Genomic DNA, 22,885 nt, shown 5'->3' with positions numbered 1-22,885 from the left:
TAAGCTGATGACCTTATTACAGTCAAGGCAAGTGTTCATTCCTTCTACATAATGAATGGCAAAGCTACTTAATACTGCTTGTCACACCTGACTTCCTGAGTCGGAGGTCAGCAAGAACAAATCAAAAGAACCTAAGTCGCAGAAAGCTTGTGGCTTAGGACCTTGATTGAGAGGTTTGCTGTCCCAGAAACAAGGTTATTTTTCTTCTGGTATATTTGAAATGTGATGTCCTAAATTAAATCCATTTAGTGTTTGACTAGAAACTGTCTTTGAGCATATGTAGTAAAGTCAAGCAGTGACTGTGCCATGCCTATGTTAAGTATGATAGCAATTTCTGCTTGTACGGAAAGAAAACCAGAATGTAGTCCTTTCAAAAACCTCTTTAGTGTGCAAGGACTAAAATTGTACCTTTCCATGACATCTACAAAGCCATTGTACAGGCCCTCCGTAGGAAGCTTCTCTTTAACACACAAGGGAATTGATTTTGTGGGGTTTTTTTTTTCTCCATCAGGTCAGCATTTATCATAGGTGTAACACTGTCTGTTAGCTTAATTACAGTGCAAGTTACTTATGTTTTCATCCCATGAACTTTTCTTATGAACTGACTGAAACTTCTAGAAGAGCATTTATCTAAATATGAGGACTGAGCAATCAGAAAACTATGCAGTGAAACGGCATTTTAAGTTCATAACCATGGGTGCATCCTTGATTGGCAAAGATCTTGTGTCACACTTGAAAAACTTAATCCAAGAATCCTGGAAACTTGGCAAATTTTTCCCAATGTAACTAAACATACTTATTTAATGTAACAATACAATTTTATTGAGATTGGTCCATACTTTAAAGAACATGAGTTGCATTTATGCTGAGAAACAGAAGAGGCTTTCTGCCATAAATGGCATTCTTTCACTGCAGTACATTAGCCACTAAAAGTATGTCTGCCACGTTTTTGTAAGAAAGGGGTAATTGCTTCATAAAAACCTCAAATGTCTGAAAGGAAAAGCATCTCAAGATGTTTAAATATTTGTAGGCTAAGTTCAACTGTCGAATAGTTTACATTTGGTCATCTCTGACCTCACCAAGATGTCATTATAGTTAAATGTGTGTTTGGAGAGAGTCTGTCAGTGAGGATTTACAATCCAATTTGTGTCAGTTGTGTAGTTCTGGTTCCTTTGGTATGTGAAGTCCAAGCTTTCCTGCTGTTGCATATTTTTACTAATAAACATAAATTAGTATTGTAATATTGAATATGAAGTTTCAAATTGTAGAGTGGCAAAAAACACCTGCATCTCTCAGTCCACTGTTTCTGTAGATACTTAAACTGCAAGTTATTTTTCCTGGCTCATATTCAAGAAGCTTTTATTTGTAGTAATCTCTGGAATGTTATTTTTGTAGCATAAACATTTCACAAACTTTTAATATTTTATTTTGTGTAAATTACAGGTATTTAAACAGAAGGGTTTTACGTAAGCTTTATTTGAGGCATCTGATAACTAGATTAACAAGTTCAAACACAGTGTTCTATGTACTGAACTAAAAAAGTATAATTTTATTGAAAATGTGTTGTTCCTTCCATCTGATTGTTAATCTGAACTAAAAAGAGAAAATACTATGTGTTTCTTACAGTTACATAGTAGACTGTATTTTTAGTAGCTATCCATCAAAACTTTCCACCTTCAGATGTTTAAGGCAGTTCTGTTTGTGGTCAGATGCTTTTCCCTGTAGTCACTCATACTGTGATGCAGTGTGAGGCAAAGAGGAATTTCTGCTAGGGATTTCTTAATTCCACATTACAAAACCAGTAAAGTAACAGCAAAGGTATTGCGGTATGGATTTTGGCTTGGCAGACTGAAGAGGCTTTTAAAAACCATTATGACAGATTAAACACAGCATCTCTAGCATGCACTTTTGGAATGACCCCACTAAAAAGAAATAAGAAAATAGGCTATCTATCTCAAACACCGCTTAACAACAACAGAGGGAAATCTTTTCTCTGCTGCTGTTTTATGTTTAATCTGCCATGGCAACAGTAGAGTTTTGCAGACTTCAATCAAAAGGCATCTGAGAATCTCTAATGAGAATATTGATTCTTCTTTCTTTGCCCACCGTTCACTTTTCTCCTTAAAGTGCTATCCTTGAGGTCAGTCTTCTGTTCTTCATTTTTCTGTTCTCATTCTTTTTCTTCTGTCTTTGTCTTGTTTTGTAAAATTATTTTTACTGAAGTAACACAGCATTAAACAGCCATTTTCACTTAAAGGCTTGAAAAGACTTGGTAGGAAGTGAAAAAGTGAAAGGAGCTGGGTAGTATGGTGACTGGTGAAAGATGAATGAACATTTTGGGTAGGAGCAGTCTATTTTAAGCACCCATTATTACTGTGTATGATGTCTCTTCTCTCAGTAGCAATTTAGACAAGATACAAAATGCCTTTTAATTTTTTCACAGGAAAAGAAAAAAATATGGATAGGCAGTACTTTTTCTGAAAATTTGATAATGTAAAGCACAAAGCAGGTCTTCATGCAGTAATAACCAGTGATGTGTATATGTGAGCAGGATAGCTGCAGGCAAACACATTCTGGGGAGCAGAGGCAATAACTAACACACTCTCTATATGACAATGAAATAATCATGCCCATCCTATTTTGATTACTTGATGCATTAATTCCTGCTGTAGCTTTAATTTTGATTATATGTTTCCATTTAAAGATGCTTGTACATGGGAATAGAATATTAATGTTTTGTAATCACAGTAACAAGGCTGGTTTGACAGATTTAATGATATCTGCTGTGACACTAATTCTACCCCAGCTTCTTCATTACAGAGCTAAGGTGCAAAATTCCTGAAGCTACTAATTGAGAGTTTGTATTTACGTCCTGAGAAACATTTATTTTTCTTTTTACAGGACCTAGATGATATAGAAGATGAAAATGAACAATTGAAGCAAGAAAATAAAACCCTCTTAAAAGTTGTTGGACAGCTGACAAGGTAGAAGATTCAAGCCTCAATGAGGAAAGATTTAAAAACTACTGATTGAATGTTAAGGTCAATATAGTAATACTTCCTGTGTTGCAGTATGTTATAATAACTGTCTTTATATTTATTGTTAGGAAACCAGATGAATGTTTATTTTCATAGTACTTTCTTCTTCATTCAATGAAATGGCATCAAATTGTGGTATACTTTTAGCTTTCTTTTTGCATAACAGTAATTAAGTTTTTTGACATATTTCAAAATACTAAGTTCAAAAATACTTGGGTTTTGTATCTTCAGATTACATCTGAATAAATTACAGTAATTTAAAATTCATAGCACCAAGATAACTTTCAGTCCATGTGGGTGTATATTTTTGAAATGAATGGAAGCAATACATATAAACTTTGTTTACACAGATCCAAAATATGTATTTTGGGAAATACTTCCTTTTTTGTTTAAACACAGCTGTAAAGTGGGTGCCTTATTACTGATGTATAGCTTTTTGCAGATTGATTACTTGTTCTAAAACTCTTGTATGTTGAGGTTTTTTACTGTATCTGAAAGACTGACGATAGCACAGAGTAGCAATATTTTTTTCTCTATAACAGTATTCTGATAGGAGGGGAAGGTTTTATTTAAAAAAAAAAAAAAAACTCCAAACAAAACCACCAAAAAACCCAGTACGTAACCTGTGGTGTCAGCATTAATGAGTTCTTAGAATCATACTGAAGCTGTGCACTGCAGTTTATTTTAAAGCTTGTGTTTTAGCAATGAAATGCAAGTTTGCTATCAAACAGTAAGTTTGTTTGCTGTGTTGAGAATTCAAACAAAACCTGGAGCGTTCATTTTAGCAACGACACTTTTGCAGTACTCTTCTACTTAAAGCTGTCATCTTAAAATTTATAGGGATCATAACTGATGAATTTTTTGATGTTTTAGTTTTTTCAAGCTGGGTGAAATTTCTTGTACATAAAGTAGAGGGGCATACAAGTGATTCATGCCCTATTGAAACATAAAATGGTTTAAAAAAAACTTTTATCCTTGATTTTAGACTAACAAGGTGTTTTAAAAGTGCCTGTTTAGATGCTATAATCCAGTTATGACAGCATACTGATTCTTCTATAATATGATAGTAGACAAAATTTTATTTGATGTCAACCACAGACCTCAGTTAACAATTCTCTTAAAATTCTTATTAGGCTGAAATCTGATGTACTTTATTTCATCTTAATACAGCACATTTTCCATTTGTGATCAGAATAAATGTGTATGTTATTTGAGTTAGGACACTAGAAGTGAAAACATTTCAAAGAGTCCAGGCTTTTTCTTGACAATGTTGAAGTTTAGTGTCAGAAAGTTGCATGCATGTAATTTTTGTTACCTTAAAACTTAAAGGTGACTTTAATGTGTAATAATGATCACCTTTACAGATTTGCCAGTTGTTTTCATAATGCGTATTTACTGACTGTAAGAGTTTCTTAAATTTCAAATCCAGTTACTATTGTTACTCCTTGGATTGTTTTGGATATAGGATAGGTTATTTTGCATTTGTGTATTCTAATGAAGAGGTGCTTTTCAGAGCTTTGAAGTGTTTTTCAAGACACTTATATTCCAGGATGCCTTGATGTTTTCCTTCACAGTGGATGAGATCCCATGGGACACTATTTAAAACCTCTACTCAGGGGTTTAAATGGTATGGGGGTTTGTATTGGCCCTCTGACCTACAATATACACCAATAAATGTTGCTTTTAATAATATTCAAACAGTAAGAAGTCCCTTAATTTATCAGTTTCATGAAATTAAAAATATTAAGTAATAAAATTAATTCGAGATTTATGTCTTCTGAATAAATATGAAACTTTCTCTGGAAGAATATTTTATTTCTTTCTCTGTGCACTATGTAGGAAATAAACATACTGCTCTATGGCATGGGATGTCAAACATTGAAGCTTCGTTAAGGAGTTTACACAGAACACACAGATATTACTACGACTTGTAAATGAGAGATTTCATAAACTGTATTTCACATATATTTTAAACCAAAGAACAATAACAGCAAAGCACATAAACAAGAGCTACTTGTCTTCATATTACCTCTTCTTGGTTTGTATGTGTATTGACTAAAGCTTAACAACAGTAATGCCAAAATTAGAATTTTTTTTAACTTGGACATCCAGCTGGCAGGCATACTTGCAGAAGTTTTCTGATACCCTACCTTGAAGAGATACTGTCAGGGGAAGTTTCCAGTTATTTGAAACCAGAAATGCCTCAGGCAGACCATGTTGGGAACTCGCAGGTAAAGTTCCTCGGGACATTGTTGTTGTGTATTATTATACAAGTGTAGAGCTCTTCATGGTTTTAAACGTTCCCACAAATTGTGTCTCGAAGCATAACACTTCTGCTGAAGTTTGGAAGATCTAGATGGCTTTTTGGAAAAAAGTGTGTCAATAACACTTCATTATCACTTACATTATCAGGTTCTTGCAGGAAGTTTATTAGATTCTAGCAAAAATGATGTGTTATGTAGAATGTTAATAATTGTCTAGTCACTACTTGCCATTATCTTTTTATTTCGGAAGGGTATCCTTATAGTCAAACTCCAGTGTGGAGTCAGTTTTTAACCTAGGTGTTAAATTAGCTACCTTACCAGCAATTAATTAACCCGTGTCCACGTCTTTCTTTGTCAGTCCAACACCTCTGTTGTTGTCAGTTGTGTGATTTAAAAGCAGAGAGACTGCTGTAATTCAGAAATCATATAGCCTTCACTTGGGAAGGCATATGATTCTTGAATAAATGAATCTGGGTATTAACGTGCCTAGGCTGAACTAATTTACTAGGGCTGTTAGGGATGGGGGTTAGTATGCAATATTAACTGCATGGGTAAGCCTCTTAGAGATTTCTGAACTTTGATGCCTTAAAGTTCATACCAAACCACTTAGGTCTAGCATCTGTGTTTCTGGGTAACTTGGGTCACCTAGGAAATCTAAACAGAAAAGTATTGACTAAAGCAAATAAGACTTTTTATTTTTTTCAAGCTATTTTAATAATGAATCTTCTTCTGATAATGCACAATGTTACCCTTGTTATGGTCACGTACTGTTGTATAGAAGACATACTGTATCCAGAACTGAAGGTTAAAATTGAGCATTGATGATAAGCACTAAAGTTTGTGGGATTTATTCCCTAAAGAAGTTCAACCGTATATAAATGTTGGTGATTTTTACAAGGAAATACAAAATGGCTAGTTTTTAACTTTTTAAATAATTAAGTGCCCATCCTTACATTCAGTGTTACTTGATGTATGTATTAACTGGCAAATGAGTGGTTTTTTCTGTCTTTAAAGCAGAATTTTTCTTGGTTAATTACCAGGTTTATGTTTATACATTCAGAGATGAGTTATTTCTGTGTTAGATTGGCTCTAAATTTGAGAGGTAGAGTGAGAAAGGGGTAACAAGAAATGAATGAATGCCTTCCAAAGTTGGAAGTATAACCTAATGGTTGTTTTTTTGGTTTTGTTTTTTTTTTTTTTTTTTTATTCAGCTGTACTGAGAATTAGCTGTGGAAAGATTTGTGATTGTTGTAAGCACTGCAAAAGGTACAGAGGCTTTAAGTATGTCGGAAACAACTGATTAACCTACATCAAAGCTTTCTTCATCTTGGCTGGTATCAGTACAGCTTGGAAATTTGCTACTGTAGAGAGACCAAAAGGAAAACTAGAGATCAAATTACCTTCTAATATTTTGCTAGAGTTAACACTGACTCCAGCTCTTCCAAGGATTTCTGTAAGTTCTTTGTGGCTATTTCCAGTTTGAATTGAAACAAATCAGTATCAGTAGCCAACAAACAAAAAATACATTAGTATTTTTTGTAAACAAATACATTAATAATGTGTTATTAGTAAACAAATACATAAGTAATAACTATGGATACCATTAACATATGGCTGAATGTCAGTATTTCTTGGCCTCAGACCCTTTATGAAGACATCAGTCAAGTTGGTTCATTTTCATCAGTATTAACGATCATAAACATCTGACATTTTTAATAAGAAACAACTATTTTACTTGGAGAAATTACCACTGCAAGCTATGACTTAAAAACTTAGTACAGTAAAAATATTTTGAGCTGGTGCCTATAGCTGCTAATGCTAAGAAGCTAAGGATTATATTTAAGAGGTTTGTTAAAACTGAAACAAATTAATTCAGGATCTTGTTTAATTTGATGTAGAAGTTCTCTACATATTTGTTCCATGCCAGTCATTCAGCATTTCTGGGAGCATTTCTCCTGTTATTAAACATTTCTTTAGGACTGCTAAAATATATCCAGGACAAAAAATGACTTCAGTATGTATTTTAGTAGCATTCATGATCTTCCAAGTATGTTAACTTACTGTAGCAAATCTCCACCTACTATTTGTCCTCATACTGTGGCAGATGTACATTATGTTGTCAATTTAATCCTTTTGCTTTTATTTCTGGATTTCTGGTGTTAAATGTTCTTGTTCAGGGCTGGTTGTGATTTTCCTGCTCTGGAAAAATTGTTAGTTGAGTTGCAGGTAAAAGATACATGTTTAATCTAACAATGGAGACTCTGTGCCTTTGTCCAAATAAAACAATATTCTTTTTAATCCAGGCTGATTACTTATTGTGTTTAAAGGAGAATGTAATATTGTCTGACTATGATTCTATAATTTGCCACCTGTAATGGAAAGCTCCTAACCTGAATTTTTAAAGTTAGTTTTACATTCAGATTCAGTTCTTGAAATGTGTATGTGTTTGTAACCATGCGCAAGAGAAACCTTCATATTACCACTACACTAATTTTCTGCTTTGGGAATTTAGTGAGCTTCCATCAGTTAAATGGAAATGATCTTTTCCTACACTTGGGAACTGAAGCATAACCCTTCCTGGGAAAAGGTAATGAAAGATGTTACAGTGCTACTTCTACTCAAGGTGACTTCATAATAGATACAATTTCAGAGGTTTCTCTACATGTTCTGTTCTCCTGCACAGGTAGGTAGAATCATAGAATCATAGAATAGTTAGGGTTGGAAAGGACCTCAAGATCATCTAGTTCCAACCCTCCTGCCACAGGCAGGGACACCTCACACTAAAGCATCCCACCCAAGGCTTCATCCAACCTGGCCTTGAACACTGCCAGGGATGGAGCACTCACAACCTCCCTGGGCAACCCATTCCAGTGTCTCACAACCCTAACAGGAAAGAATTTCCTCCTTATATCCAATCTAAACTTCCCCTGTTTAAGTTTGAACCCATTACCCCTTGTCCTGTCACTACAGTCCATGACGAAGAGACCCTCCCCAATATCCCTATAGGCCCCCTTCAGGTACTGGAAGGCTGCTATGAAGTCTCCACGCAGCCTTCTCTTCTCCAGGCTGAACGGCCCCAACTTCCTCAGCCTGTCTTCATACGGGAGGTGTTCCAGTCCCCTGATCAAACTCGTGGCACTCCTCTGGACTTGTTCCAGCAGTTCCGTGTCCTTTTTATGTTGAGGACACCAGAACTGCGCACAATACTCCAGGTGAGGTCTCTCAAGAGCAGAGTAGACAATCTCCTTTTCATTCACTGCTGCAGACTACACATAAAGAGAACAAGTGGGTCATCAGTAAATGCCAGGCAGATAACTATAGCACAGTTTATCATAAAGTTTTTAATATTGTTTTAAAAAAGCTTGAAGCATAAGTACCATAGACATGCATTCAACACCCTGGTTACTTTATGGACAAGATTGAGCATTTGCATTTAGTAAATTTTAAAATGTTACGTGAATTCAGTTTAAGATTATTATTTCTACAGCTGAAGACTAGTGTCCTTCAGATTTTGTTTTAAAATACAAAAGTATGTCCTTACTCAGTTTTTACGCTTGGCATTTTAGGTTCTATCGTCTTGCTGTGAAATTTTAGCTCCCAGTACACAAGTGCTTGTGTCTGCAAGGATTGTCTTGCAATCTTAGAGATGGAGCAAGGGGCAAGTACCTTAACATAGCGAAGAATAATAGCAGAGTTCTGGAAATGTCTGACTTACGTTTTCTCCTAGTTTGGGCCAAACCGTGCAAAACATGGTTAGTAATTAGTGATGGGGTTGTCGTGGATGTTGCTAATGAAAGAATAGGAAAAGTGAGGTTCTCTTCTCTTCTTATGTGTTTTTTACTTTCTTCCAGGAATGTTTGTGTGTTTTTAATTGCTGATAGATTAAACAGTAAACATTGGCAATAACTCTGTAAGTTTTAGAAAGAATCTTTGAGGTGGGGGGTACCATCGTTGGTATCTTAATTAACACCTTTGACTCTTAGGAATGTTATGTGGTAAAGCTCTGATACAGATAAAAGTCCCGTCTATACTGCAGAGATGATAATCCAAGTCTATGCTGATCTTTAATCATTATGTTGTAAATTATTAAGAATATTAAAGAACATGGGTATCAGACTTTGTTTTGAGATCTGGAATTTCTTTAATAAGGGAGGTAATGAAAATGCATATCTGGTGCTAGAGCTCTGCCTGTTTTCTGGTAAACAGAACTACTATTGAAGACGAACAGGTTTTATAATTGATCTGTTCATTGTTGTCTTCTTTAGGTGTTACAGCTAATAAAATCCTTGCTTTCTGAAATAGCAAAAGGTTGCAGTTAAGACATGGTGACAGCGAAAAAGAAAACTTAATCTCAGTGTAATATTCTAGGGTGGGAACTCAAGCAGTTTTTATGGGTTTCCCTTGATGAAATGACCTGAAGATACTTAGGTATTACAGGCTTGTTCAACAAGCTATTGTGTAATCTCATGCCACAAAGCAGCATTAACTCTTGTCCTTTCTTTGTATCAGTGTATTTTCTAAGAAGACAAAGCATAATTTAAAAGAAACCAGTGTTTTTCTGTTGCACAATATTATATTTGAGAAAATTGTAGCTTGATAATTGGCATCTTGACACATTCTCCATTAGTATTTATCTCTGGAAATCAGATTTTGTAGACTGAGAGCCTGTGGAATGAAATCTTTGTTTCTGTCTGTCTCAGAAATGTTAATCTCTGCTTTTGCCTGAAGGCTCGTTATAACAATGATGCATTTTAGGGAGTTTAAGATTCTGATTGCAACAGTGTTAAGTGTAGTTGCAGCCAGCTACCAAATATATTTAATGGGTGGGGACAATAAAACCACTGAAGCTTTGCAAGTTGAGACTCTCTAGAAATAACTCTCATATTTCTCTGTGAAGCAATTATATAGAAAATGCTAATTGTTCCCAACTGAATCACTCTTTCTTCCCATTTAACTGCTTCTGTTCACTATAGTTAGTAATAAAATATCACTTAAACTCTCCTGTAACTGTGTTGCTCTGGCTTTATATGAGAAGGGACATTTAGAAGAGACTAGCCAATTCCAGTTTTCACTCTCCACATTCTGGGAGTTGTAAAGATGGTTAAAAACAGGGAGAAAACAAGGAGAAAACATACAGGTTGAAACTGGGCAGAACTGATTATCTGAAGAGGAAATGGTGTGTAAGGGTAAAGAAAATCTAGGTTTTTGCTTTTTTTTTTTTTTTCTTCACATAGTCTTCAACAAGGAAAGGAAGACAGACTGGATATTTTATAAAGATCTAAAAGTGCTTCTAGTAATCACTGCAGTATAGTTCATGATTTTATGAGAAAAACATAATATCCAGCTTTTTATTTTCTCACCTTTGCACAAATACTTAAAAAGGAAAGAATATGACTTTCCACCCTTTAAGAAATGCAAATTACTATAAAACCAGAGCTTTGATCATGCTTTTCCTAGACCATGCTAGGCTGCAGATGAGTAGGCAGAAATTTTGGACATTGCTTTTCAAATATTACATAATTTGTGGTACTACCACAGTAATATCATGAAATCATAGAGTCAAAGAATGGTTTGGGCTGGAAGGGACGTCAAAGATCATCCAGTTCCAACCCCCCTGCCATGAGCACGGACACCTTCCGCTAGGCCAGGTTGATTCAAGCCCCGTCCAACCTGGCCTTGAACACTGCCAGGGATGGGGCTGCCACAGCTTCTCAGGCTAGCCTCCAGTGCCTCACCACCCTCACAGTGAAGAACTTCTTCCTTATATCTAATTTAAATCTGCTAATATCAGTATGTTTGATGTTTTGGGGAATGTGTAGGGCTAGCCCCAGGCATTTAGATCTCCAGCAGAAATGTTATAGAGCTGTTTCTCAGGATATGGTGGGAGTTCCTTGCTAAAGCACTAGAACCATATGGAGAACTTCTGTTTGTTTGCATCTGAGGGCCCTCTTGCTGCATGCTGCAGATTTAGATGTAACAATCAGCTTCAGCAACTAGTGAGAGATTTATCAAACAAATAAACAGGAAGATGACAGCTTTTCCAGTATACCAGGTAGGGGTATGCAAGTGTTACAGAGCAAATCAATTTTAAAGGTCTACTGATAATCTTATTGAATGTAATGTTACCAAGTGAAGTAATTTGCTCCATTTTAATGTAATTCACCAGTCTTGTCTAAAATGGTATGAGTTGTGTATGAATTTTTACAAACGCTTAGAATAATTACAGATACAGGGGCCACAGGTTTATGATTGCAAGGCTAGAATGATATTTTATGTAACTGAAAAACTGTATTGAGGTGATTCCTTTACATCCATTTAAATCAATCATAGAATCAATCTAATAGTTCGGGTTGGAAGGGGACCTTCAAGGGTCATCTAGTCCGACCCCACAGATAGCTCTACTTGTTTGAAAAATGAAATGTTTCATGATAGGAAATGCTGACTAGAATTAGCAGTTTGTTGTTGGTGTTATGATCCATTTTTTTTAATACTAAAAATTCAAATCCAAAAGTTAATGGCTTGATAGTTGTGTTTCTGCAAGAACTGTAATTATTATTAACTGTATGATAAGTAATATTTAAGGCTACTTAAAAATGAGGTAAATAAAAACATTATTTATATTTTCCTACTTTCTTTATTATTCAGTAGCATTCATTACCCACTTTCTTAATTTCTTTTGTTTCACTGAGGTTTCATATGTATATTTTTGGTTGATCTGCATAGCAGCAGGGGAAGGATATTCTTCTGGGTGCTTTTATTCAATTGTAAGAACCCAGAACTAGATAAGGATCTCAAGAAAGGTGCTGCTTATTTTGAGTAAAGCAGCTGGTGCAGCTCTATAAGCATGTTCTTCATTCATATTCCTTTCAAGCAGCTGTCAGCAGTCTCCACTGAGAAACTTGTCTATGTAGGAATCACATCCTTTTTGTTTGGCAACCTGTCCACTGAATTTACATGGCTGTTTGCATGCTGTTAGTATTGTAGGAGCAGAAAGAATTGCATCGTTTTCCTTCTGTGGGAGCACATTCCAGTATTTGGAAGCTGTTCCTGGCAATAAAAGTGTAACTTACTCCACCAGCAGAAGAAAGTGGATTGTTCTTTGGGATTTATAATAAGAAGGGGAAATGTTCACTGACTGAGAGGCTGCAGTGACAGGCAGGTACTCACAGAGCTACCTCTGTAACACAGATTATGCTGTTCTGAATTCTGCTAAGAGATCCACAGCAAGGTTGTAAATTGGGTGTTAGATGAGAGGTCAAAGAAGTATTCAACATAGAAATTAAACTCCTATATCCAAAAGTGCACTACTGAAATGGATGAATGTAACTGATGTCTTTGGTCTGTCTATTCTGTAAGAGAAGATGCAGACTTCTCAGGTGTTTTGCTTTGATGCTGTGTATAATCTATGGGTAAATAAAGACTCCAAGCTTTTCTGGTCTGTCACTTCACTATCCTGTTTTCTTCAATAGCATTGAATAAATTTTGGTGACACTTTAAACAAAGACAAGTGGATCTTATTGGGCTACTTGAGAATTCTACAGCAAATGAACGTAATTCTCCTTTTTCCTGGTTTCATTTTCTTCTGTTATCTTTTGCCTTACTGATACCACTTGAGGTTTTCAGTGCTTAAACTGGAATATAGCTCAGGTTAACCTTCCTTAGATTTAGAATGTAATCCTAGCAGATTACTATTTACCTCTGCAATTGGAGTGTTCCATGTATTGTACTCTTTTTTTTTTTTTTTTTCTTTTTTTTAATTCCATAAAGGCAAACCTACTTAACTGAAGGGTTCAGGAAACACCTGTATTGATTCTGCCAAATAATATTTGAATTTATTAGCAATCTTTTCTGGCTCCATGCTGCACTCAGAGCTGTGTGATTATGGAGAGTAAACAACTGAAGTTCCAACTCAGGGAGCAAGAGTTACAGGTAAGCAGTTTCTGTTTGGTTTTTAACTCTCTCAGGCCATGCACTGGATAGACTGTGCTGTCCGCTAAGCTCTGCAACTATCCAGCTGAGCCAAAGTATTTCAGGGTAGTATCACTACTTGAGGGCTGATGCAAAAGCCTACTGGGCAGGATGAATCAGCTTCCATTTATTTGCAAATTGGCAAAATGTCATCTTCTTCCTCTTCTCCTCCCCTCTGAAATTTTTACCCAGCTTTCCCACTGCTCTTTTGCAAGTAACAGTGTGTCCCAATACTCAGAAACAGGAAGGTTTTAAGAGCAAGTCACCTTTTGATTTGTCAGCTGCCTTGATTGGCACTGAGGCAGTGAGACGCAGGATGCAGTTTACTAGGCGTTGGCACTAAGGAGAATTTTCCTCCTTGTAATATGGCAAAATGCCATATCTCCTCACCAGAGAGATTCAAACAAAACATATTTTTCCTCATCATTATGCAAGAATTAAAATAATAAACTGTCTTGAGATCTTGGCAAGTGTTACTTTGGAGTTTAATGAACTTTAACCATTTCTTAAGTAATAATTAAATCACTTTGAATAATGCATGCAAATTTGATATCATGGTCAGAACTTTTTCCCTGTGCTTTATCCCCTGCATAATGTTACATTGTTTAGTTTGCTTAGCATTCTTGGCACTTGCAACAAGAGATAAAATGACATTCTGAGGAATTACTTCTTTTGGTGCTTAAGAAACAGATCTCTATAAAATAATACCCCAGTGAGCATAGAATATAACTAAATGTTAAGCCTTTTCCCAAAATACAAAAGGAAGCACTTTTACTTAGCAGAAGTTCTGAGTGAGTCATGTTGTGCCTGGTGAGTTGTAAAGACCAAAGATATGTATGGCTACACTTCTAACATGGCTCTGGGATCCCAAGCCTGGGGTGGGAAGCTGCAAGACCAGGCAAGGGAAGCCTTTACTTCAAACTCAGTGTTGTAGGGGGAAAAGGCTGGGTGTGTTATACAGCCTTTTATCCTTCCTCCAGCTGCACTTTTACGATGCTTAATTTCATTGCAGGTCTGCTATGGTATTTTCTGTTTGTCACAGAATTTAGGGTGTGTTGGTGAGACACGGGAACATGAGCAAAGGTCAGGCTGGATGGCAGGTAGGGATTGAGGCACCGGTAAGTATGCCTGCAATGAGTATATTTGTGCGAGATGATGATATTTGGCTTGGGAGGGGAAAAGACAATGCTGTTTGGTTTATATGTTGTCATGGAAATAGTTGTCACAGTAGGCAGGCTGTGCTCAACCTGTGGAAAATATTACTGTTTAAAAGTAAGTTCTCATGCATACCAATTTTGCTTTGCCTTTTATTTATTTCTTTAGTGCAGTAGAGAGCAATAGCAATGGGGTGCAGAGGAAGTAGAAAGGGACAGAAGATGGGTAAGAGTGTAGAAGAGCAGGGCGTTGCAAAAAGACTTCAAACCAAAATGGGTACCGTAAGTCAAATGTGAGAGGAGGGTGGCTGGAGTCTTCTTGCTAGCAGACAGCCTGTCCCAGCGCTTAGCAAAATAATAGCAGTCAACCAGAAAGGCATCCAGTCAACTTAGAACGGTGTCCAGACCATGGGCTCTGAAAGGTGAGAGCTGGGAGGTTCTTCCTTTCCAGGCAGATAAGCTCTTAAGGGCTCCTGCCTTAGGCAATTTTCACCTGATATATCTGTATGCTGTTCTTAAGCCTACATGATCTTTGGTAAACAAGTACAAGTCTTAAAACTTACTACATATTTTCAGATATATTCTGAAAGTGTCATTGGCACAGGTAGTTTTTCAAAATTATCTCAGTGATGTGCAATAGAAAGAGGAATAAGAAAGTATCCACAGGCGATGGAAAATGGCTCAGCAGAACCAGTAGCAAATGCTGAGCATTATCTGTGAGAGTGTGTTTGTCTGTGCTACCGTGTAGTCCGTTAGGAGTTCCCTTGAGTTGCTGTGAGGGTGAGTCTCTGATACTGGTTGATGGCAAGGTTGGTTTGGAGGAGCTGCGGAGGAATCAGGAAGTTTGCAAGAACCAGGTGAAATTCAAAAGGCAGTTCATGAACAGATAACAGAGTGGTTGTGATGGGGCTTTCCTCACTGAGGAAATGAGGAATTTGACTATGAGCAGCAGTAGTAAGGGCAAAGCACTGCAAACTACAAACCAGTGTCACTAGCAGTAATAACTTGTTCATTTGAATCACAGCAGAGTAAGAGTACGGTCTGAGAAACCAAAGAATAGCACAGGTTGATCTTAGCATGGAATGGTTTCTGTGACCTGTGTTAAAAATAAGAAAGAAAAAAACCCAAACCTGGCAGCATCTCCTTGTCCTTTGGAAAGATACTTTAGAAGGAAGGAAAAATGCCATTATGTCATTCATAGCGCCAGGTGGATTTGAAGAAAGTGGAGCTTACCTTTCTCATTTCCAATCTGCTGTAGAAGGATTCTGATTTTATTTAAGAGGGCCTTTTTTATTTTCTATGAAGGGGATGGATCTGCTAGTATAAGGTTTTCCACAAGAACTCCTCAGCCCTGGAAGTTTCTGTGTTTTATAGCTCATGTTTAGTATTCAAGAGAACTGACATTTTAGTTATCTAGAGATTGTAAACACTTCTCACTCCTTCTGCTCTTTCAGTTAGGGTAAAATGGTAGGGAAAGGATTTAAAATAGTTATTTCTTAGAAGAGGGGAGGTGCATTTGATAATCCATTGCGAAGACTGTAGTTTAATGGGTTTCAGTATTAATGGAGAGCTGAATATTTTTGAAAACGTGCCCAGAGCTTTGGATGGCCATTCTAGAATCTGTTTTTAATATATTCCTAAATTAGGAATTAAAGCCAGATGCAACACAAGATTAATTAGTCTCCATGTACTTTCCCTTGTCACCATGCGGTCCTCCTGTGAGAGCTGTGTGCCAGAAAGCCAGGAAGAGGGCAGTCTCACCACCAGTAAATTCATTGTACAAGAACAAAAACTAATTCCCAAGCTTCCTCCCAAATATAAGCACGTTAAATAGAGGATCTGTTGAGGATTGTGTAACTACTTCTGTAGCAATTACAGAAAATGCCTACATGGAAAAGCCGCAGTAGGAAAGCATCTGTGTTTCTAGCTTGCCTCTAGAAGTTTTTCTTTGCTTTTCTGTTAATTTAATACAGATACAACTGTGCAATCCATTTTTCTCTTCAGTACATTTTTTTTTCTCATTTGTTGTTTCTCTTCCTAAGTGAAATGAGTGGAGTCAGCTTGAGAGAGCTAGCCAGTTTGCTGTGGATCAGGGGCATGTGATTTGTGGCCCGTAGTTGGGAAACCACTGGTATTAAGTTGTTTATGAAATCTACTTCCAGCAGCATGATGACTAGAGAAGTATATCAGCCCTCAGGAGGGACCAGGCTGGATGCAGTGCTAGAGAGCAGTGGGGGAGAGCAAAATCCTGAAGCCTGCTTGACCACAGGCTGCTTAAATCACTCGAAAGCTGGTTGAAACACTGACCTCTGTGGACAATTAGTAAGAATCTCTTTCTGATAACTCTGCCCTGCTCTCTGACTTGCTGCTGAGGAAATAGGATCTCTATGCAGTTTATTGCTGGGTTCTATAGTATACAACAGGTGATATGAACTTCATCCTAAACCAACACTTTTGTTTTCAATAGCCTAGTTATTCTTTAGATAGAGGTATCTCTATCACTCAGTCAAGACCTTTTCATCAACCATTTTCTAGAGGCAGCTGCTTCTCTTGCCTGTATACTCTTCCAGGTCAGGCTGGTCTGTATTGAGAGCATTAGGGCTGCTTGGGCTCTCTGAGCCTTGCTCAGGGCAGAAATGCTGCTGGGTTGCCTGTGCTGATCATTCCATGGAAAGGCTAAGATCAAAGAAGGTAGTGTGGGAAGCAGCCCCTGGGGAATGGAATCAGAAGCCAGTTCAGCAATCCACTTTTTCAGGAGAAAGCAAACAAGGCAGCTGAAAGCTTTCTGAGGGAGCCAGAGCAGGGGCCTGGGCAAAGAAAGGGAAAAGGCTGCCTGCTTGTAACATCCCACTCTTTCTTCTTCATCCACTGAGGACTAAAGGGACATACTTAAATGGGGGGTTGGTGTGTGAAAAGCCCTATCCCTAAGTTAGGGGAAAGGGATCCAACACAACCCTTGTGGCTTCCTGTGATACAGGGTGAGGTAAAAGGGGAGCTGTGTATTGACTGTGAAGGGCTTCTCTCCTAGACACGGTAAGAGTCCAAGGCACCTGGTGAGGTCCCATAGTCCTTCTAACTAGTGAAGGTTTCCATATGTATTCTCATTTTGAAATGGGAAAGAAGAACTACCTTCACTGGTGGCCTGGTCATTTCACAAGGCTTGAAGAGACCAAAATACCGTGAATGAAAACTTGTATGTGGTGGCACTAGGTGTTGGAAAGTTACTTTCACAGAATCCTAGAATGGTTCAGGTTGGAAGGGACCTTCAAGATCATCCAATTCCGACTCATTGCGCCAAGCCCCATCCAACCTGGCCTTGAACACTGCCAGGGATGGGGCAGCCACAGCTTCTCTGGGCAACCTGTGCCAGGGCCTCACCACCCTCATAGTAAACCTTCTTACATGTTACAGGTATTGCAGTATCCCTTGGAACTGCTATTCGGGATCATTTGTTGTAACTCTCCCCTGTATTTTAGCAGACATGACAGCTATTCTAATTTTAACATTAGACATATAGAACTACTAGAGCTATATAAAAAGACAAAAATATCAAAGCAAACCTGAAGGATCCCTGTGGTACCTCCATTAAAAGGTAGTGGGTTGCTTTTTAATTGAGGGACTTTGCAAGTTTTTCTCCTAAGGAAGAGGTGGGGCTGATGTTTTTTGCCCAGATGATGACTCATGTGCCAATTTAATTCAAAGGGGAATAAAAATTCATCATCATATCTTCCTTCATATACAGAACATTTTAATGGAACTTCATTTCACAGAATATATTTCGTGAAGTTAAATGGTTCTACCTAGTCCATAGAAGCAGAGACCTGAAGGTGTGAGAGGACCCCATGTGCTGCTCTCCCACTCTCCGAATTCCTTGGTAGCCACAGTTTGGATGAAGTCACGTCTCTTGGCTGGTCTGTTTACTGTCTCCCATTTTCAACATTCTTCTCTTGACCTGCAGTGTTAGTTTATGAACTCCATTACAAATTCCAGCACTGCAGGTCAGTAGGTGGAGTAGAGGTTTTAAGTAATTCCAGGCTAGCTTGGCGTGGGGTAGATAGGGGTGTGTGGATTGAATCAGACTCAAATTAGGTGTGGTTTATCTGGATTTTACTCAGTTGAAGTGAAACAAATGATAAGGAAAAAAATCTTAATATAATTGTAATTAGATTCCGTGAGATGGATAGTAAGTGGCAGAGTTATGGTTACAGGGAATTAAAACATTGACGGAGTCTCAGTATGGGAGCTGCATCTGTTCTTGACCTTAAAGTGAACAGTGATTTCCAAGATAATTGGATTAGTATACAAAATAATTCGATTTGCAAAATTATTTGTAAATAATTTTCATAATTCATCACGAAGCAGTAATTGTTGCTTATTTCTAAGGCTGTGATCATTTTAAAGATAGTACTTTCCTACCATACACTTGGTTTCAATTGTGTTTTTAAAGCTGGAGAAAGAACTCTTTTCAGATCTCCATTCATAAAGAGCAGTTTAGCAAAAAAACTATGCCCCTCACCCTGCCTTTTGCTGAAGGCTGGGACAGCAAAACCCTTCTGTCCTGGGGAACTGAAAAAGGACACTGGCTCTTCATTTGAAATTCAAACTGTTCTGTTCCTTGGCTTATGTGAACCCGAACCATTTGGGGATTTCCAGTTAGAAGGCAAGACAGTCTGTCCCATCACACATTCTCAAATCTATAGAGGGCTAAACATGGTGATGCACTTGCTGTTTCTGCAGGATCACTTGCAATCTGAAATGTAGAAAAAGTGACTTGCAGTCTGGTATCTGAAAATTAGCAGGTATAACATGTTCAGCCACTAGCCTAGCACTAGTCGTTGACCAGAAGTGAATCCACACAAGTGGGATGTTATTATGTCATCCCAGTACTCAGTAAAGATAATGGATGGGTATAAGGAAATACAAAATAAGTCATAAAAATCTACCAGAGTATAATCTTTGCCAGTGAGAGCAAAAGCCAAAGAGTAGATAAGTGCTGTAATTGTAAATGTTGTAAACCTTTAGGTCTGCGATATACTGACCTCAGTTCTATTCTTAGTAATCAATATCTTCTCTTGTGTACCCTGAGAGGGAATCTGCAGACATGAAAAGTGCAACAGTCGAGTACAATTCACCATGTGTTTCTTGGATAAAACAGTTCTAATGAATTCCATTAAAACCCATTCAGTCAGTATGGACTTTGTAATATCTAGTACACAAATCTTAGCTCCAGGAAGCTGTTGTAGTACATATCAAGCAGATATTCTGCTTGATCCCAGCACTATGGGGTGGTTGTGTGTGGTTGCATGCACAGGCATGCTTGCAGGTATGTTAGTTTGAACTAACATTTGGATTTTAGCGGAATGGCTCTTCTGACGTGTTCATAGAAGTAGATGAGAGATTTGTACTTTTAATTTCAAGATATAACAGCGTCCATCCGAAACTGTTTCTTTTTTTCCTATTTTTCCAAAATTGCCATTTTCCTTAAGTATGAAGCAAGGACACAGTGTTAGCAGTGACATCTGTTCCTGCCGAATGCTTCGCAGCAGCTGTGTGTTTCTGTGGGTTTGGCTTGTTGAGGATGCTTCCTTGCCGTGCGTTCCTCACGGTCCGTGCCTGCCATCTCCTGGTGGCACTTCCGTACTACACAGTAGCGGGTACGGCAGGGAGGGAGGAACATTACAGGGCCCTGCAGCTTAAACCACCACAAATCTGCTTTTGTGAAACTGTCATGCTAAGGTGTCATAGCCTTCAAAATCACTGTCATTGTCTTCTGCTTCATCAGCTTATTGAGATTTACAAAATCTCACACAAATTCGGTATTTGCAGTTATTTCTCTAGGTTTCCTTTGCAGAATTCTTGATTTTGATGGTATTAAAAAAAAAATTAGAGGGGAAGAACATTGCTTTAAAATAAATATCAACCAGATAAGATGCATTTTAACTGCATTGTCAAGTCTAATGAATTTTTAAATGCATTTGGCATCTAACTTGCAGCTTTGGGACTACTGTCACGTAACAGCAAACTCTTATGACAGTACAGGCTTTAGACTTGTAAATTTCATTTCCTTGCTTAAAGCAGTTTGTTTTGGATGCTAGACCAGTGCCTTTCATATTTCCCAGGAACTTACTGAGCTGCTGTGTGTACATATATGAAGCGGTGGAAAAATAGGTATGTGTTTAATTTAAAAGAAGCTGATGGTTTTGTTTACAGGAGTTACATTCTAGTCCTTCATCTCCATTCCTCTCTGCATTCCTTTCATTCAGAGGCTCAGACTGTTTACATGGTCCACTTCCCTGGCGTTAGGCTAACCGCTGGAAAGGAAGATGATTTCTCCAAAGAGGCCTGCTTGGGAAACTGCCCCCAGATGAATGGTCTGTGGGGAGAGCTGGTGCAAATGTAAAGTCCAGAACTGCCAGCATTAGCGTGGGGTGTTTGGCAGCAGACCTGAAACGAGGGCTGCTGCTCGTGCTCCCAATGCGTCATGACTGCTCAGCGTGGTTCAGGATACGGTGTCCTTGGGCCTGGGACGGGCTGTAGCCACTTACTAGCTGTGCTCATTCCTTGGACTTCGTTAAAGTAAACACAATCTTTCCCAACACTTCCTCCTCCCCACTCTGACTTCCTGAGCCCGCAGCCCCAGCCAGAGCTTTGTGTGGTTCCTTCCCTTTCCATCAGCACCGCTGCTGTCCTGCAGTATGGACCTCAGTGAGAAGGCTTCAGGCCTGCTTGCACTGTCCTCAAGAGCTTTCCTTAGACTGTACGTATATAAGTGAGGTACCAACCTCACGTTCTTCCTTTGGGCCACCACTGATTTTTCATCCCCACATGCACTAGCCTGTGTGGGCAGAGCTGTGTGTTACACTGCTGCAAGTTGTAACACACCTCTTGAGGTTATGTACAGTCTTCAGAGCTTCATATGTGGTAGCAGCTGAAGTACTCTCCTCAGCATTTTCCATGTTGTGTCAAAAATCTTATTACATTTTCCCCTTACTGTTTGCCTTCCTGAAAAGTCCTCAAATGCCTTGTGAGGGTTGTTCATAACATGTCTGTCTCTTGCTCCTCACGGAGACCTGAGGCTTTCTCCTCAGACAAGGTCATCCCTGAAATGAAATTACTGAGACAACAGGGACGTGGGTGAGCATTTCAGAGCACCTCAGCTGCTTTCACTTTTTTGTGCTGAGTCTGGTTTGAGTACAGCCTACAAAGCATGGAAAGCATTGGCCCTGAAATTCTACTAAAAGGATAATCCAGATCCTTTCTCTTCCTATTATTCTGATGTGGTTTTGATCAAATTGATGTGACCAGCACTTAGTGAGGCTTTACAGCTCTTGCCACAGTCTGACACGACATGAACTTGCAATTAAGAGACCATGCTCTGCTGAAGCACAGAAACAGGGCCAGCACTGAGAAGGGTTCCTAAACCACTTCATACTCTCTTCAGAGCTGAGCACCAGAGCAGTGCTTTGTCTTACGCAGGGCCAACTTGTCAGAGGGCAGCTTTGGATGCCTGGGAGAGATTTGTTTTGAAACTGGCATTAAACATGTGCCCGTTACAGGTCTCTGCATGGGGCTGGGTGCCTGGACGCCCAGCGCAGTCACTGGAGCTCAGAGCCCGATGGTGCTCCCAGATGCAGGCACCTGCTGTCGTGTGCATGAAATTGCTCTTTCACTGCCCAAATCTCTGCTGCCTGTATTTGGAATTAAGCATCAGGTACATTTGTAAACACCTGTATGTGTATACCTATAGTCAGATGTCTTAAACCAAAGCCCCACTATTATTACAAAGTGGTGTTGATTTTGCAGCATCCAGAAGAATTTTTTAAAGCAAATCTGTTCACTTTCCTTAAAAAACCATTTCAGGTCTGTGCAGTCGGTAGATAGACCTGTCTGAAACCCAGCCCTCTTGCATGTATGGAAAACAGATTTATACAAGAATTTGTAAATATAGTTCAAGTATTCTTATTAAATAATTAATACCTTTAAAAGTATTCATAACTGTCCCTCTGTAGACTCAAACCCGTGTCACTTTAGCTCCAGCGTTAACCCTAGAACCAGAGAATACCCCGAGAGATGGAATACATTCATTTGTATCAAAATATTCCACAGGGGACTGAAAAAGTTGAAAAATCCTCCTCCTCCTTTATGAAAAGTGAAACTGGTCAGGCAGTTTCAATTGCTGCGGGTGCAGATATGTAGGAAATACATTTCCCTCCGGTTTTTCTCATGCTGTGTTTTACAGCTGGGTTTTTTTTGCATATTTACAACTAGGTAGGAGGAAGAAATACAGCAAAGGGTTGATTTGAGCGCTTTTCAAGTTGAAAAAGAATGAGAGATGGTCTTAGGCCTGACTAATCATTGTTGGCTGACTCTGAAGAGCTGCATCTTTTCACACCTGCCAGGTTCAGCAGCTCTGCACAATCCTGCAGTTAACGCACTCTGCGCTTTCTTTGTCTTCCACAAA

At 38.4% G+C, this 22,885-nt stretch overlaps 1 protein-coding gene across 7 annotated transcripts in view; it reads left to right on the top strand.

The window, feature by feature from the left end:
- Positions 1-7,600, top strand: part of PAWR (pro-apoptotic WT1 regulator) — an 82,418-nt gene extending 74,818 nt beyond the window's left edge. For all 7 annotated transcript variants that reach the window (XM_065669404.1, XM_065669379.1, XM_065669373.1 and 4 more), the window contains exon 7: positions 2,902-7,600. In XM_065669404.1, coding sequence (XP_065525476.1) covers positions 2,902-2,988 — 87 coding nt within the window. In that variant the 3' untranslated portion in view covers positions 2,989-7,600. The remainder of the gene's footprint in view (positions 1-2,901) is intronic.
- The last annotated feature ends 15,285 nt before the right edge of the window (positions 7,601-22,885 follow it).

This window comes from Lathamus discolor, chromosome 1, assembly GCF_037157495.1.
Source record: "Lathamus discolor isolate bLatDis1 chromosome 1, bLatDis1.hap1, whole genome shotgun sequence".
Lineage (NCBI taxonomy): Eukaryota > Metazoa > Chordata > Aves > Psittaciformes > Psittacidae > Lathamus > Lathamus discolor.
The sequence above is the reverse complement of the archived record's forward strand: the minus strand, read 5'-3'. Positions and strand labels throughout refer to the sequence as shown.